General features: G+C 37.6%; 2 protein-coding genes across 3 annotated transcripts in view; one reads left to right on the plus strand and one right to left on the minus strand.

Annotated features, from left to right (window-relative positions):
- The window catches only part of LOC135480429 (band 7 protein AGAP004871-like), a 62,135-nt gene extending 52,267 nt beyond the window's left edge, over positions 1-9,868 (minus strand). Inside the window, exon 1 of the mRNA XM_064760259.1 lies at positions 9,587-9,868. Coding sequence (XP_064616329.1) covers positions 9,587-9,749 — 163 coding nt within the window. The 5' untranslated portion in view covers positions 9,750-9,868. The remainder of the gene's footprint in view (positions 1-9,586) is intronic.
- The window catches only part of LOC135480430 (mechanosensory protein 2-like), an 82,459-nt gene that overhangs the window by 36,992 nt on the left and 30,492 nt on the right, over positions 1-14,975 (plus strand). Inside the window, exon 1 of one of the 2 annotated variants that reach the window (XM_064760261.1) lies at positions 10,373-10,621. The exons of the other annotated variant lie outside the window; for it this stretch is intronic. Within the exon in view, the coding sequence (XP_064616331.1) occupies positions 10,564-10,621 (58 nt within the window). The 5' untranslated portion in view covers positions 10,373-10,563. Of the gene's footprint in view, positions 1-10,372; positions 10,622-14,975 lie in introns of those variants that run through there. 2 annotated transcript variants of the gene reach the window in all.

Below are 14,975 nucleotides of genomic sequence, written 5' to 3' on the forward strand. Positions count from 1 at the left end.
ACACACAAGTGACAAGACACAATGGTGTCTGTCATCCAATACAGATACTGTCCAGAGACAGACAGCTGACCAACAAAGACAAATGACCAATACAGAAAACGACCAACAGCCTCATCCAATGCATAAACTGTCCAGAGACAGACAGCTGACCAACAAAGACAAATGACCAATACAGAAAAGTGACCAACAGAGTCACCCAATACAGACACTGTCCAGAGACAGAACGCTGACCAATACATACCAGTGCCCAACGCAGTTTGTCATCCAATAAAGACAGTCCAGAGATAGACAGCTGGCCAACACAGACAAGTGATGAATACAGACAAGTGTCCAACGGTGTCTGTCATCCAGTAGATACACTGTCCAGAGACAGACAGCTGACCAACACAGACAAGTGTCCAACCTGTGAAATGAATATGAACACAGCAAGTCCAAAGCATGGTAGTTTTTAACAAAACGAAAAAATCCAGTATAATGTCAATATCTTCAAAGCATGTTTGTCAAGCCCAAGAAGTTTCATGAACATATCATAAAAACTTTGACTACATATGATCAAAACAAAAAAGCTTACTTCATAATGGTGAGTTAAAAAGGCAAACATCCCTAATTATTCAAAATCAATAAATCCCCAAATCCTGTTCATAATTCGAACAAAGTTTCATAAACACGATGTGAAAACTGTTCCAATATCTGACCCAAACATAAAACCTTACCTAAGTTTTCAAAGCAAACCCATTGTCCCCACCAAGTTTCAGTAAAGATGGGGTAAAAACTGTGGCAACAGCTGACCCAAACTAAAAACCTTACCCTGGCCCACAATAGTACTACCTTGAATAAAAAGTAAAAAAACCTGATAATTCAAATAAAAATTTGAATATCTCTAATTTATAATCAAAATGGGTAAATCATGTTCATCATTCCCACCCAGTTTCATACAGGTGATATGAAAACTGTGAGATTAGCAGATCCAAACGTAAAACCTTACTCAACTGACCCAAACAAAAAAGCTTATTGGGGACACCGAGACAAAAACTGACACCGACACCAACATCACTTTTCCCTCACACTCACAATACCTTGCCTTACTTTGTCATGGCGAGCTAAAAATGTTAAGACATTCTCAACTGACTTTGATGTGCCCAGAATCGAAGACTCTTGTGCTAATAAACACTATATATAGACCACATTTTAGTGATAAAGAGGAGAAAATAAAGACAGATATAAAAGAAAATCAGGAAAAAATTGCTCCTCTGCTCATGCCTATGACAAAAGTGTGAATTAACTGCCGTATTATACATACATATATCAGTGGATGCACATCAAGTTGTTGAACACCTTCAATGGCCACGAGGTCTTTAAGATTCTTTAAGTCTAACTCTTTTTCCCACAATTTGGTCTGCTGTCCTTTTTTTTCCCGGACACAGACAGCGGCAACACTGTGCCATGACAGTAAATCAATACTCGGTCAGTGGAAGTAATTGCTATCAATTACGCCAAAGTCTAGTTTTGTGCGAGAAAGTCATTTTCTTGAACAACATAATTAGAGCAGATATTTATAGCACTGCCCTTGACCAGAAAGGGTCAGTCATTAAGCAGATGACATGCTGGGAATTTATGCTTTTTTTATGGCTCTTTTTTAATACATTGCAGAACTTTCTTTCACTGGAGATGTCCTTGTGTAATGGTTTTTCTCATCTTAGCTTGGGCTTGTTGATTAAAAGGAATTTTCACTGGGCAGAGTTAACAAAAAGGGCAAGCAAGCCACTGTCAAATCTTGTTCCTAGCTGCTTGGAACTTTGAACACAATAATATTGCCACTTAACCTTTAAAACAGCATTAAACTGTGATTAAATTCAGTTAAATTAAATTCATCCAACCAGTGATGCACTTTCTTGCCTTTTTTCATGAATATCTTAATGAAAAGCACATGTAGCTGATGTGCACAAGTTAAAAAATGCGGCAAGTGGTCAGACTGACATGTCATACAAACATACGACCTGGACATTAAATGTAAAGGAGGGCATTTCTAAAGGCAAATCAATGTCACAAAATATTCCTTTTCTGATTTTAATGATTTTTCCAGTAGGATTTCATCCGACCTTCCAAACAAACCTCATCTTTCTAAGATCTCCCACAATCAAGGAAAATGTGCAACTTAGTCATGTGCGTATTTTAGGCTGTTTACCATAGCTAATATCTTTACCAATTTTCCCAACTACATATATATCTACATGTAGGCAGGTGATGACGGATCGGTGGTAGATCCATTATTCATTCAGAGTAAGACACCCTTATTCACTACTCAAAATAGGGTACATGTATAAGGAGTTTCAATACAACAAAGAAAAGGCTTTTTAAGAATATTCAAGGACTGCTTATCTTCTTTTCTAACACTTTTAAGGACAAATAAATATGTGTGTACAGCACAAACTATTAAGCGGGCAATATTGTGGATACTATTTTGTAGTTTATATATCAGTCACTTTTCAACATACAATAAAATTTCTTAACACTTTCACATATGAAAGAGCAACTTTCAGTATATTTCATAGACATTATTATTAGGTTTTGGAGATGAAACTGCATTGGTTGGATCAGTCAGTTTCAGGGCTTCACAAAAAGTAAAATTTTATCATTCAACACAGAATAATGCCTTCAGAATATGCTTGAATAAAAACCTAGCAAACAAATCTGAAAAGGTTGATGAATTACAGTACATGTAATGCCATATATGTAAGATACTGACCATTGAAAAAATATTGTCAGGTTTATGGAAAAAAAAAACTTCACAGTGCTTGGAATTAAAGCCTCTACCCCTCGTCATGTACCTTAGAAACCTTCAGACTTAAAACCACTTCCATACCATCAAGAGATGGATTTGAACATGCAACCTCAGTGGCCAAGGGACTGTATGTGCAGTTGAAACTAACCACTGTTTTAATTGTCTGAGCCAATGAGGTACATGTAATGTACACTGTGATTACATAACTCCAGGTACATGTAATGCACACTGTAATTACATAACTCCAGGTACATGAAATGTACACTGTAATTACATAACCCCAGTTACATGTAATGTACACTGTAATTACATAACTCCAGGTATATGTAATGTACATTGTAATTACATAACCCCAGTTACATGTAATGAACACTGTAATTACATAACACTACGTACATGTAATGTACACTGTAATTACATATCACTAGGTACATGTAATGTACACTGTAATTACATAACATTAGGTACATGTAATGTACACTGTAATTATATAACACTAGGTACATGTAATGTACACTGTAATTACATAACTCCAGGTACATGTAATTTACTCTCTAATTACACAACTCCAGGTACATGTAATTTACTCTCTAATTACACAATATAATTAAGGTAAAGATGTAATAACATGTACATAATATTCATACAAACCATTAATGACCCTGACTTAAATATTAATACATCATCTCTTATCTTCATTAACTTTGATATATTCACAACGTAGTGTGAACTCAATGTTCTCTGAGGTATAAGCCATGAATTCCTTTCATCTCTCAACAATGATAAGCTTCCGATGAATGTTTCAGCTTTGGCGCGCTTTCTGGTTCCATATATTTACCTAAGCTGCCATTACCATTTATGACAAAGAAGTCTAATAAAGCCTGGATGAATTTACATATACATGTATCTGTGGTTTTATCAAATAATATTCAGTACTTCCTCCGTGGAAAACACCTAATAGGAGATGAAGTTTCCACATAAGTGCTATGTACAGGAAACAATGAGGCTGTTGTGGATTGAAGCGCCGGCCAGCCAGCACATAACACGTCAGGGAATATCGATAATGCAATCTCTATTATCAAATTTCTTAACCCTGGTTCTGAACAGGTTCATAATGATGCTAGATATATGGCCCTGCAGACATCCCCTGCTATGGTACAAATTTGGTTCTGCTGACAAAAGTATGATTATACATACATGTATACATAATGGTAATATCAGAACTGTTATTTGTTACCGAATATGGGCATATAGTCCCTTTACTGTGTCTTCCTGCAGTCCTATGTCACTACATGGCCATCTCCATGTTTTTAATGAACGTATCAAACTGGCACTGGTTACATGCACTTTATAAATGTCTCAAGAAATTCATCTTCATCATACAAATCCAGTGCTGATATTAATTACAAAATACTTCATAAATATTTGTGGTAAAACAAAAATATCCAATGATATATAAAACCACGAACATGCAGCAGTGGGGTCTGCATCTTTAATACAAGCATAAAAAATGGCTTTTTTTTCTTCAAGAATTGTATTTATCAAAAATTCACACCATTAGAGTTTGAAGTAAAAAACACTCAAAATTCTTGCCTGAAAAAAATTCATTTCACTAAATCTTTTCAATGACAAACATCAATGACAAACGTATGACTGCAAAAAGACAAGACTGTGTTCACATTGATGCCTAAAAAGGCCTCACACTAAGACATGCTAAGCCAATATGAATTTTTAGTTGACAGGTCACTATATTGCTGCCATTACAATTCAGCCAAAAAGACAGGTGTTAATTGTTGTCTCACAAGAACAGGTGATACATGTATAAACAAATGAAAAAGTTAAATGCATATGTACATGGCAGGATGCATACAATAGCACCTTTCTCCCCATGCAATACTGTACAGTATGCCAAATTATGCAGAACTGAACATGTAACATGTATGGTAATCATGCTGATGGAGGTGCCATATACATTTATAAATAACTCTGCGTATAGATGTATTTGTAGCAATGCTTTCAATTTGTGGAAGATATTTCTCAGAAATGAGACAGAGCAAGCTTTATACATGTAGGTTGCAGTCAAGTTGGAAACCAATACAAATAAGGACATGCAACTTCCTTATATGGCAACGCCACAGTATTGCAAACTGAACTGAGATGGTCAGTACACTAGCGCCCACTCTTATTTATTGGATTGGTGTTATACACCGTGCTTGCGAATACCCTCTATATATCGTATACCACAGCAGGCAGCATTATGCTGTTAGGAAACCAGCATGAGCTGGACCTGAACTCAGAATGACCACATTGGTGAAAGGCTCCTGTGTCAATGTGCTGCTGCATTAGGCTTAGCACTCTAATTTTCTCAGCCCAATGAATGTTGGGTGACAACTGAGTAAAATGGTTATGGTATTCAAAGGATGTCATATGTTGTATATAAAGTCTATGCAGTATACACGTACTTGCATTTGTGGCCACTTTAATTCCCTGCATGCGTACATATACAAATTCCTATTCAGATTGTGGTACATGTAACAAATGTGGTACATGTAACAAATGTGGTACATGTAAGAAAATGTGGTACATAATGAATGTGGTACTTGCAAAATGTTAGGGACAAAATCTCGAGGAAGCCAGTATAAAGATCAATCCTATGTCAGAATGTACTACGTGGCTTGATGCAGCTTCTCAACTGACCTTTGTAAACCACGAAATTGCCAAACTTTCCCCCAAAACCGTCTCCCAGACCTGACTGTTGTTGGTCACCGATAAGCTACATGTAAAAGATAGTTCAAAGGAATGGCAGGCGATCATCCATAATACTGTGTTCCATTAGAAATGTCAGGTTAGCCTTCTAGAAGATAGCTAGGTGTTTGAGTCTGAGGCAGGCCAGTAGACCTATCTGAGCTGGCAGTTTATCTTGAGACCTAAGCATTCATTACTACATGGCCACGAATCTACATCCAAACAATCAGGATGGGCCATCAAAGGCTAAGTTTAAAGCACACTGGTTAACCCAGGGGGCAATGGACCAGTACACTGGTAATTGAGCTAAAATAAAAAAAAAAGCTTTCAGCGATTTGAGAACTTCTGCAAGAGACAGTTCAAAGAGCCTGAGAAAAGAATTAAGACGTCCATGTACCAGTAACTGCTGCAGGTTTTTTGAGCGATATTTGAAAGAGAAGCAATTACGCATGCCTGAAACTTTTAGCCCTGTCTTCCAACACACTCACGCATACCATGTAGATCATACTATAATTAATAAAACACTACAATGGCCACTGTTACCATTTTCACAATGTTTTTCACAGCTTTCCATGGAGAGAATAACCTATGTTTGTCAACATTTAATTGCAATATAGTTAAAGATGTACGACATAGAGAGTAAAGCCTGGATGCATTGACATATACATGTATCTGTGGTTTTATCAACATAAAAACCATTTAGTATAATATAAACCTTCATGTGAAGATTAACAGGTATGGTATGGGGAGTTAATAGGGTGAGTTCAAGACATGGGCTGCAGTAACAGGTGTTGCCATGCATATGTATGTAATGTTTTTCTGAAGTCTTACCACCTGGGTCAGGCTGGGATTTAAGTCCTGCCATAGTTTTAGCCAGGGGAGGCGACCTACACTATGACAAAATTAACATGGGGGAGATAGGGAAAATTGTAAATGAGAAACTGATTCTGGCTAAAACTATGCTATCAACTGTGCTGAAGGGAAATTCCCAAAAAAGCACTAGAAAGCAGCTTTTGTTACATAAATAATGCCATATTGGATTATCCATTAAAAGGGCGCTCACTGGGTGCAATCATAAGACCTGAGATATCTGAGAGGAGGCTTTATGTAAGCCCTGGAGTGATGTATGAGATGTTAAGCACTAAACTATAGCCTCTCCTTCTCCCTCCCTCCTAGTGCCTAAGGCCGCAGGAGACTTAACATCTGACCACGCAAGGCCTCGAAGTCCGCAGAACAATTCTCAAGGCAGGCTTTACAAAGCCCATTCCCGGACTGATTATCATTAGATAAGCAACCTGTCTTGTTCATCTAGCCAGTAGTAACACAACAGACACTTTAATAGGGGTATAGCTAGTAGTAATAAAATGCTGATACGGCTGCTTTGGACACAAAGGGGAAGCTGCATTAATAGTGACCAAAATACATATTACATGTACTATCAAGTGCGCTTCATTGTTGAACGAATGATTATGGCTTAACACCATTTCGACAATATTGTATTGCCATGTCATAAAGCTGAGGCTGCTAGCTCTGTTGTGAATAAGCAACTTCACACCCAATTATACCACTCATGGTAATTGGCCTGGGATGCCTTGGGAACTGGCCTAGTTAGTTCCCACTATCTGACTAAACACAGTGCATTGTACCAGTAAAATCTGGATGCCTGTATGGTCTAAAGGTTGATCAGAGTATCGGGCTGTAATGGTACATGTAGTTCCAATGACCATGCACACTCTGGCTCCAGGATCCCAAAGCAATTACAGAAATTTAAGATCATTTTAAAATTGCTATTTCTTACTGTAACAATGTAAAAATAATGCTTCACGTCATAATTGGGGGGAAGGTGATATAAAACAAATTTCAGCCAAAATAATGGCAAGGAACATACCAAGTTTAATGACTGAAATTTTTCCTTCTAAGATTGCTTCGTGATATTTATTTTTGGCTTACATTGCGGTGGGTTTATGAATTTGGTTCAACAGAATAGAAATTCTAATATATGTAAATTTGCACATATAGAAGCAAGGATTACTGATGAATGGTAATATTTATCAGTTTATTTACATACATAAATCAAGAATTTTTGCAGTTCTTTGGAATGTCATGGGTTTCATGGCGAGGCGAATATTTCAGCAGGGATAATTACACGATGAGCTGTTTTAGTCCTATTGGACCATTTTAATTTCTTCCAGTTTTTATGGGTTTCCAAATCATATAAATATTCAAATGAATTCTGCTTCGTCTGAGGAATAATAATAAATTGAAGAGAATGGTCTGTACTGAAACAGCTGAGAAAAGCAGTGGCTTTTGAAGTTAAACTACACTGTACATACCTGCTGTTAAAAGGTGTTTGATGTCTACAACAATGAAGAAAGAGCTGTAAAGTACTAGTATATTATCAAAAGAAAAGACAACACTTGACCCAATGTATGTATGCATCAATAACCAATCAAACATGAGTTATTTCTATGAACTGAGAACACAGCTGTTTCCGATGACGTTTTGGCTTTAAACCATATGTGTGTATGATCGAGTGACACAACACTGCGATTCTGGTGTCTCTAACAAGATGTATCCCAGGGGCCATGTAAGCATTCAAGATGAAAAGATTAACAGATTTATGCTAATTCACCAAGCAGGCTTTGGACATTAAGGCTATTTCCACCCCTCTTCCAAAATAAACTAAATTTACAGTATACTACCCTAAATGACCATAAATTTTGTCCATGATTAAGTTGTCCCTTTTTCCTGACTCTGAGAGTTCTATTGATTTTAGAAAGGTGTTTTGAGGTTTGCCTAGAACATGGGATGATCAAAATTTTACTGGAAAATTGTAAGTTTCAGCACCAGACAGTATGTTGTGACATTTATTTGCCTCTAAAAATGCACTTTTGTGGATGAAATTTTGGGTGATTTTGGATATTTCTTGCCTTTCTGTTACAGTAACAAACATACCATTTATTACTTCACCTACCTCTCACCACCCAGCCACCAAATAATAATAAACAATAACAGCTGAGTCAACATTTTTTATTACAAATTTCAACAGGTATGCTGCCAGTGCATATACATGTACTTCCACATAAACACATGATGTGTGACAGCTGCAGCATGTACATGTAGTGTTCCACCAATTAGGCATATGAAGCATGCAGAGTTGCACAGGCAACATACTGAAGTGCAAACGTGAAAACAGCACTGGCAAAGCAATAAAATGAATATCCATTTTCGCATCACTTGTTCTTTTTTGTTTTCTTTTAGCAATCTAGAATTGTCCACAAAACTGCATAGATTGTAATTTCGCACAAATATAATGACATGGAAACTTGAATTTTTCCCTCCATATTCTTCTACAAAAGTGCTGGCTTCCAAATACCCATGTTAACTCCCATAGCATAGGCCTCAGTACTCTACCATATAGACAAGGATCTCATATTAGGTTTGGCATAGATCACAGCCCAGGAGTCATCCAGGTTACAAGAGTGGTATTTCAAAACAGCTTAGCGCGTAGAAACTCTACGCCACAAAAACTCTGATATGGAGCAGAATGACGCACCCCACAACTTGTGTGAAATGTCAAATTAAGTTTGCAGTAAAAAAGGGGAGTTGTCTTCGGCAACTGTTACATTCTAAATTTCACGGAAAGGTCAACCGCGTCTAGGCATGCGCGTCTAGCTGACCCAGAGTTTAATAACATGGCTGCGCACGGTGACCCGCTAAATACAAGCCTATTTTTTATTATGGCTAAGATTTACCAAAGAATGGTGATGTAAAGGCAAGTAGCGATTGTGGCCAAATGTGCGTAAATATTTTAGTTTCAGAATTCTCCTACTTAACTGTATGTGTATTCTAATCCGCATGCATAGGAAATGACTGAAAGGGTAGCCCTTTGTAAGCATTTTACCATATAACTCTCTGTCTAAGAGTGGCCAGCAGTCTTTGCATTTCAGTATATATAAGCCACCCTTAGACCCAGGTCTCGTGCAATCTACTGTAAGGTAGCCTGATGTTGACCTAGTAAACAATCTTGTACTAGCTACCAATGTGTGTTATACTCACAGCCGATCACGTAGCCGATCGGGTTTTCTGTTCGTTCCGATGAAGCTTTCTTTCTTTTCGCCTGAGCCGCCTTCGTCTCACTGGTCTGATTTTGGTTGCCGTCGGCACCACCTTCCGGCGGCAGCATCTTTCTCCGCACTTCTCTCTCTTCGCACAACTCCATTAGGTCTGCAGTCTGAAGCCGACTCTACATCGCTCTATATCCGTGCCTCTCCCTGTCATTGGGTAGATGCTCACAGATTCCACCCAATCCTCAGCCGATCTTTCCTTCGCCTGAGCCATTTATTGATTTCAACCTGAAGGATTCATCTTGCATGTCCCGCCATTTAGCAGTTCATCGAAACGAGGGGAATCCCCTGCACACACTGCGCTGACGTCATTATGGCAGTGTTGAGATTGCGAATACGGATGATGGACTTTCCCCGCATATACAATAGATTACTTCTCTGATATGCATATCTTATCATGATGACTATTTGAGCGTAACTCTTGTTTGACATGTCTCATGCAAGTTTAGCATCAGGGCGTTACAGTTTTGTAAGGTATTTCGAAATAGAGTAATTTCGTAATGTCGTATTCTCATTTATAACGACACGTATGTCTCTCTTTCTGAACCGTATTTTCGTAAATTAAACTACCCACTGCAAAATCACTCACAAACAAACCTTTCCATTTTCAATGATTTACAGAATTCATCCATGTATTATCCTTTGCTTTGTTGGCATATTTGTCTAACAGTTTCTATAACTACGGAAATCTCGATTTACGAAACCATACAGATTTCATTACCAGCGGTGAATAGAGCGAACTGACCTCATTATACATCGCAAAACTCGTGACGTTGACGGATCAGTCGCACGTAAACACTTGCTTAATAGCCGGACCATTCAGGCTATAAATGTACGCGCACAGTATCTCCATTCGGAAACCAGTGCGAGGTTGTCTGTGGACGACTGCTAGCGAGCTGTGCCTATACTATGTCCGCTACTAAGGGCGAATTTAGACCAATGACGAACGTAGAGGCTGGAAATGGAGGTAAGTGCCAGTCTTATTTTCGCAGAAAGCATCGAGAAAAGGTGTCAAAGCGTGACTGCCGAACCGCCGATTTTTTTGTCTCCCAATCTCAACTAAATGTGAGTTTTGTATACGAAAACGGAGCACACTTGCTGACCACGGGTCTAACATAGGTTACTGGATACCAGTACAGCGATTTTCATACCCCAGGACGTTGTCTTCGCTCCAGAAGCATTGAACGCATGAATATGAGAGAGGTTTACTCACGCAATATCTGCAGTATTTTTTTTCTCCAGCCATATCGTAAATTTTTATATATTATTTTGAAATGGAATGCCCAGTAGCCTGAATCGTCATCATCTAGAACTGTACCATGACACTGTACTTAGGCTACATGTTCGTACACACCTGATACATGTGGATTCCACAATTTATAATACAATGTATATCATAGGAAACAGGATTATTTTTGGACCTTTAAGAAACTTATTAAGTAATTAGGATTTATAAAGATATAACATTTAACAAGTGGTTTAAGTTAAGGCAGTCTAGAAAAATGTAAAAATCATCTAGGGTCATAAGCAGTTAATGCGCTTTTAAGTTTTGAGTTTAATTGACTCCAGACAAAAATAAATTTCTGGAATTCCAGCAGGTGCTGTAGGGCCTAATTATTTTATATATAAAAACAAAAACAAAAACAAACAACCAGAATTAGTACTGAACAAAAAGATAAAGATACAAATTGTACTACCTAAAAGTTGTACATCCATACACATCTGTGGTGTGTCCTTATTCAAACTTCTTAGAGTAGCTTACGATAGAAGGTAGGTCTATATATAGACATGAAAACATGTAAGTTTCTAGTAATTATTAGGTCCCACATGTCATCCTTGTTTAAGAGTTTTTATTTGTTTCATTTGTGTGATAATGTATATAGGGCCTGTCAAAAATGCGAGTTCTCGGGAGTTCCACGTGAGGGCGCTCGCACATATACCGGAAGTGATCGTCAGAATCCTGGTGGTACACGGCCTTCGCGCATGAGCATTGGGCGAAGGGAGTATTTTCTGACCCCAACTGCCAGTATATGTGCGAGCGACTGCACAGGGAACTCCCCAGAACTCGTATCTTTCCTGGACCCAAACCTTTATACTTTTTTTTTGTGTCTTGTCTTAAATTGTATTAGGTTAACATAAGATTAAAAAATTACATACCCTAAATGACCACAAGTTTTGTTCATGACTAACTTGCCCTTTTTTCCTGATTCTGAGAGTTCTGTTGAGTTTAGAAAGGTGAGTTGAGGTTATCTTGGAACATGGGAAAATGTCATATTGGAAAATTGTAAGTTTCAGTGAAAATAATATTTTGTGACATTTATTTGTCTCTAAAATGGCACCTTTGTGGGCAAAATTCGAGGTCATTTTAGTGTGTTTACTAAACAGTTATAAGTGCATGTACATGTTATTTCTCAAAGTAATTCTATTGGTGAAAGTAGGATTTTATTATGATGTTATGGACCATTGAGTCATTGAGTGCGTCCACAAGGCATGTAGGGTGTGATCAGTTTACACTGGATAATGTACCTGTGGATGTGTAAACAGCACCTAAGGGCACATCCATTAAAGAACTGCAAAAAGCCACATCACAGCTTTAGCTGGTTGCTTAGAACTCAGCTGTTTAAGATACATGTACAAGGCAGTAATGTTGGTTCAGATATCAAGGAACCTGTTTTCTACCCTATTGTTGTTTGTATGCTGTAATTTTTTTATAATGTGACTTTGATTGTATCTAAATGTAAACAGTGCATAATTCATTTTAGGCGACTGAAATTACATGTACTAAAACTTGTATGAAGCTTGCCATGCAGATATTTCTCTTCTGTGATCACAGGGTATTTAGCTGTATTCACTTCTAAGGTTTAAACAACGTGACAAAGCTTCAGGCTATACAGCATGAAGTGATCTTATATTTAGACTTTCCAAAAGTCAGGTGTTGAAGTTGGTTTTAAAACTCACAGTACTATATGTGTGTGTGTGTGTACTAAGCTCTAGTGCATTTTTTGTCAAGGAGAGATAAGTTGAGGAATTTTGACCACGTGTCAGGTGCATTGTAAATCTAAATATAAAGCCCTAGGGATTGATGACCGGTTAGAAGAGCAGATAAAGCTTATTCTTGTCCAAGCATCTAAATGGTACCTCCTTAAGCCAATAAATCTCTTAATGTACCTGTACTTGTACTATCCAGATTTTTCTTTTTTTTTTTGGTCTTCATTGTAATGGCTGCTATTGTTACCATTTTGAAGGCCTTTGAGATATATGTACATGCTAATAACTTCACAATGGTATATATATTCATGAGTAACCAAGAAGAGTATAGTCATTTAGAGAGTGACATATTTAGAGTAAATGTATACTTTGTATTTTGTAGGTTTAACTATTTCAGTTAACTTTAAATCTTGCTATGTAGTGGCTATTTGACTAGAGTAATTTGTACAGTATAACTCCAGGTTTTGAACTCTGGTGTGGACAAATTTAATCAGTGCATGAATTTAGCTGCCTTGCATCTTTATGTAGTAGTATTTAGTAGTTCTTTGATATATCCTTGTTTATATGTATATTTTTTTTCTACTTTATTTTGTTGATTTAATAGCCCTTTGTTCCTGTCCGGTCATACATGGGAGGGTATGGCAGCAACTTGTTGATGGTCATGGATTCCTCCCCCCCACCCCCCTTCGGCTCTGCATGGTTTCCTCCCACCAAAGTCATGATGTGTTGGTTGCCTTCGTATAAGTGAAATGTTCCTGATTATGGCCTAAAACCATTCAAATAAATGAATGAGATAAATCAATAGCTCATCATGCTTGCATGGTTGCAGCGTCTGCAACATTGTTTTTCTATTGTATCCACTGGGAATAAACTTATCCATCCAAGCATGTTTCTGAGCAGTTAGGATATCGCTGTCAGTTGAATGGGTTATAGGTATTGCATGTGTGCTTCCTGTACGGGTTGTCCATTTGTCTGGTAGTTGGATCATAAAAACCTGAGTCGGCAATTACACTTCAGGTCTTAATACCACATTAATCGTTGGCTCTTATCGTCAAGTGAACATGAGCTTTTACATAATTTGTAGACTTAACGTTGAATTCCAGTGTAAATCTGTTCCGCTCCGAGTCTATTCTGTCCTCAGATACTCTGGGCTGGTCTATTTATACATAGTACGAGTATTATAATTACAGTTACCTGCAGTGTTTTGGGATTTGGTTGTATTAGATGAAAACATTAGTCCAAACAACAACTACATGTACATGTACGAATATGAGTTAATCGTTAAAATCAGCAAGCCTTCTATTAATGACCCTTTGAACCTACGTATGTGTACCAGCAGTGTTTTGGGATTTGGCAATCCAAAGCAAGAGTAGGCTTGCTCTGAATTCTCTCCCTTGTTACCTGCGAGATTAGTGATTGAGGTGTGAAACTACGAGAAGTGGGACCTCGCCCATTAATGCATGCTCCATGTAGGTTATGTCATCACAGTCACAAATATTTTCCAGATGACAGAATGTGAAAAAAAAAAAGGCATGATATCTGTCTTTGAGAGTTGAAGAAATATGAAAGAGATCTCACATGAAGTTGATATTTTTCAGCTTAAAGGTAGAATATATAACACTTGACAGTTCACCAAAGCTGTCTATTGTATTTAATTAGTCTCACGATTTTTGAATTACCTCCGAATGGATTTAAACAACACATAATGTTTAACCTGGACTTCCATACAGATTTACAAAATTGAAAGATGTCTTAAAGCTAGATCTTCAATCAGCTCATGCCACTTTAACGTAGATATTAGGCATTAACCATTTTCTGGGATCCCACCTGACCACAGCTTACTGCTACAAACTCACCCTTTAAATAGGAGAGTGACCTCAAGGGAGGTAATTCGGTGCTGCCCTATTACATGTACATGTGAGAACGTGAGTTAATCTTTAACATCAGGAGACTTTCTATTAATTACCCTTTAAGGCTATGTACAGTGTTTTGGGATGTTATTATAAATGGGCCTAAACAACAATTACATACATGTACATATGTCAGAACATGAGTTAATCCTTAACATCAGTGAGTTTTGCTCAAAAGCATTATTTCAGTCATTGAAAACAGGCTGCATTCATGAGCTTCCTGTTTCATGCTATACATGGGGAAACCTCCCAGTCGCAAGGTCGGTATACACCCGGCTTTTGTGGTGTTCCGTAGAATTATTTGGCTTGCTTTAGTCTAAAGTTACAAGTCACAAATTGAACTTCTCACTAAAGGCCTCTAATATAGTATATTACACAGGTGTGAAGATTCATCATTATATAAGTTTGCTCAGGGCACTCAGG

The sequence above is a fragment of the Liolophura sinensis genome, chromosome 13 (assembly GCF_032854445.1).
Source record: "Liolophura sinensis isolate JHLJ2023 chromosome 13, CUHK_Ljap_v2, whole genome shotgun sequence".
In the NCBI taxonomy this organism is placed as follows: domain Eukaryota; kingdom Metazoa; phylum Mollusca; class Polyplacophora; order Chitonida; family Chitonidae; genus Liolophura; species Liolophura sinensis.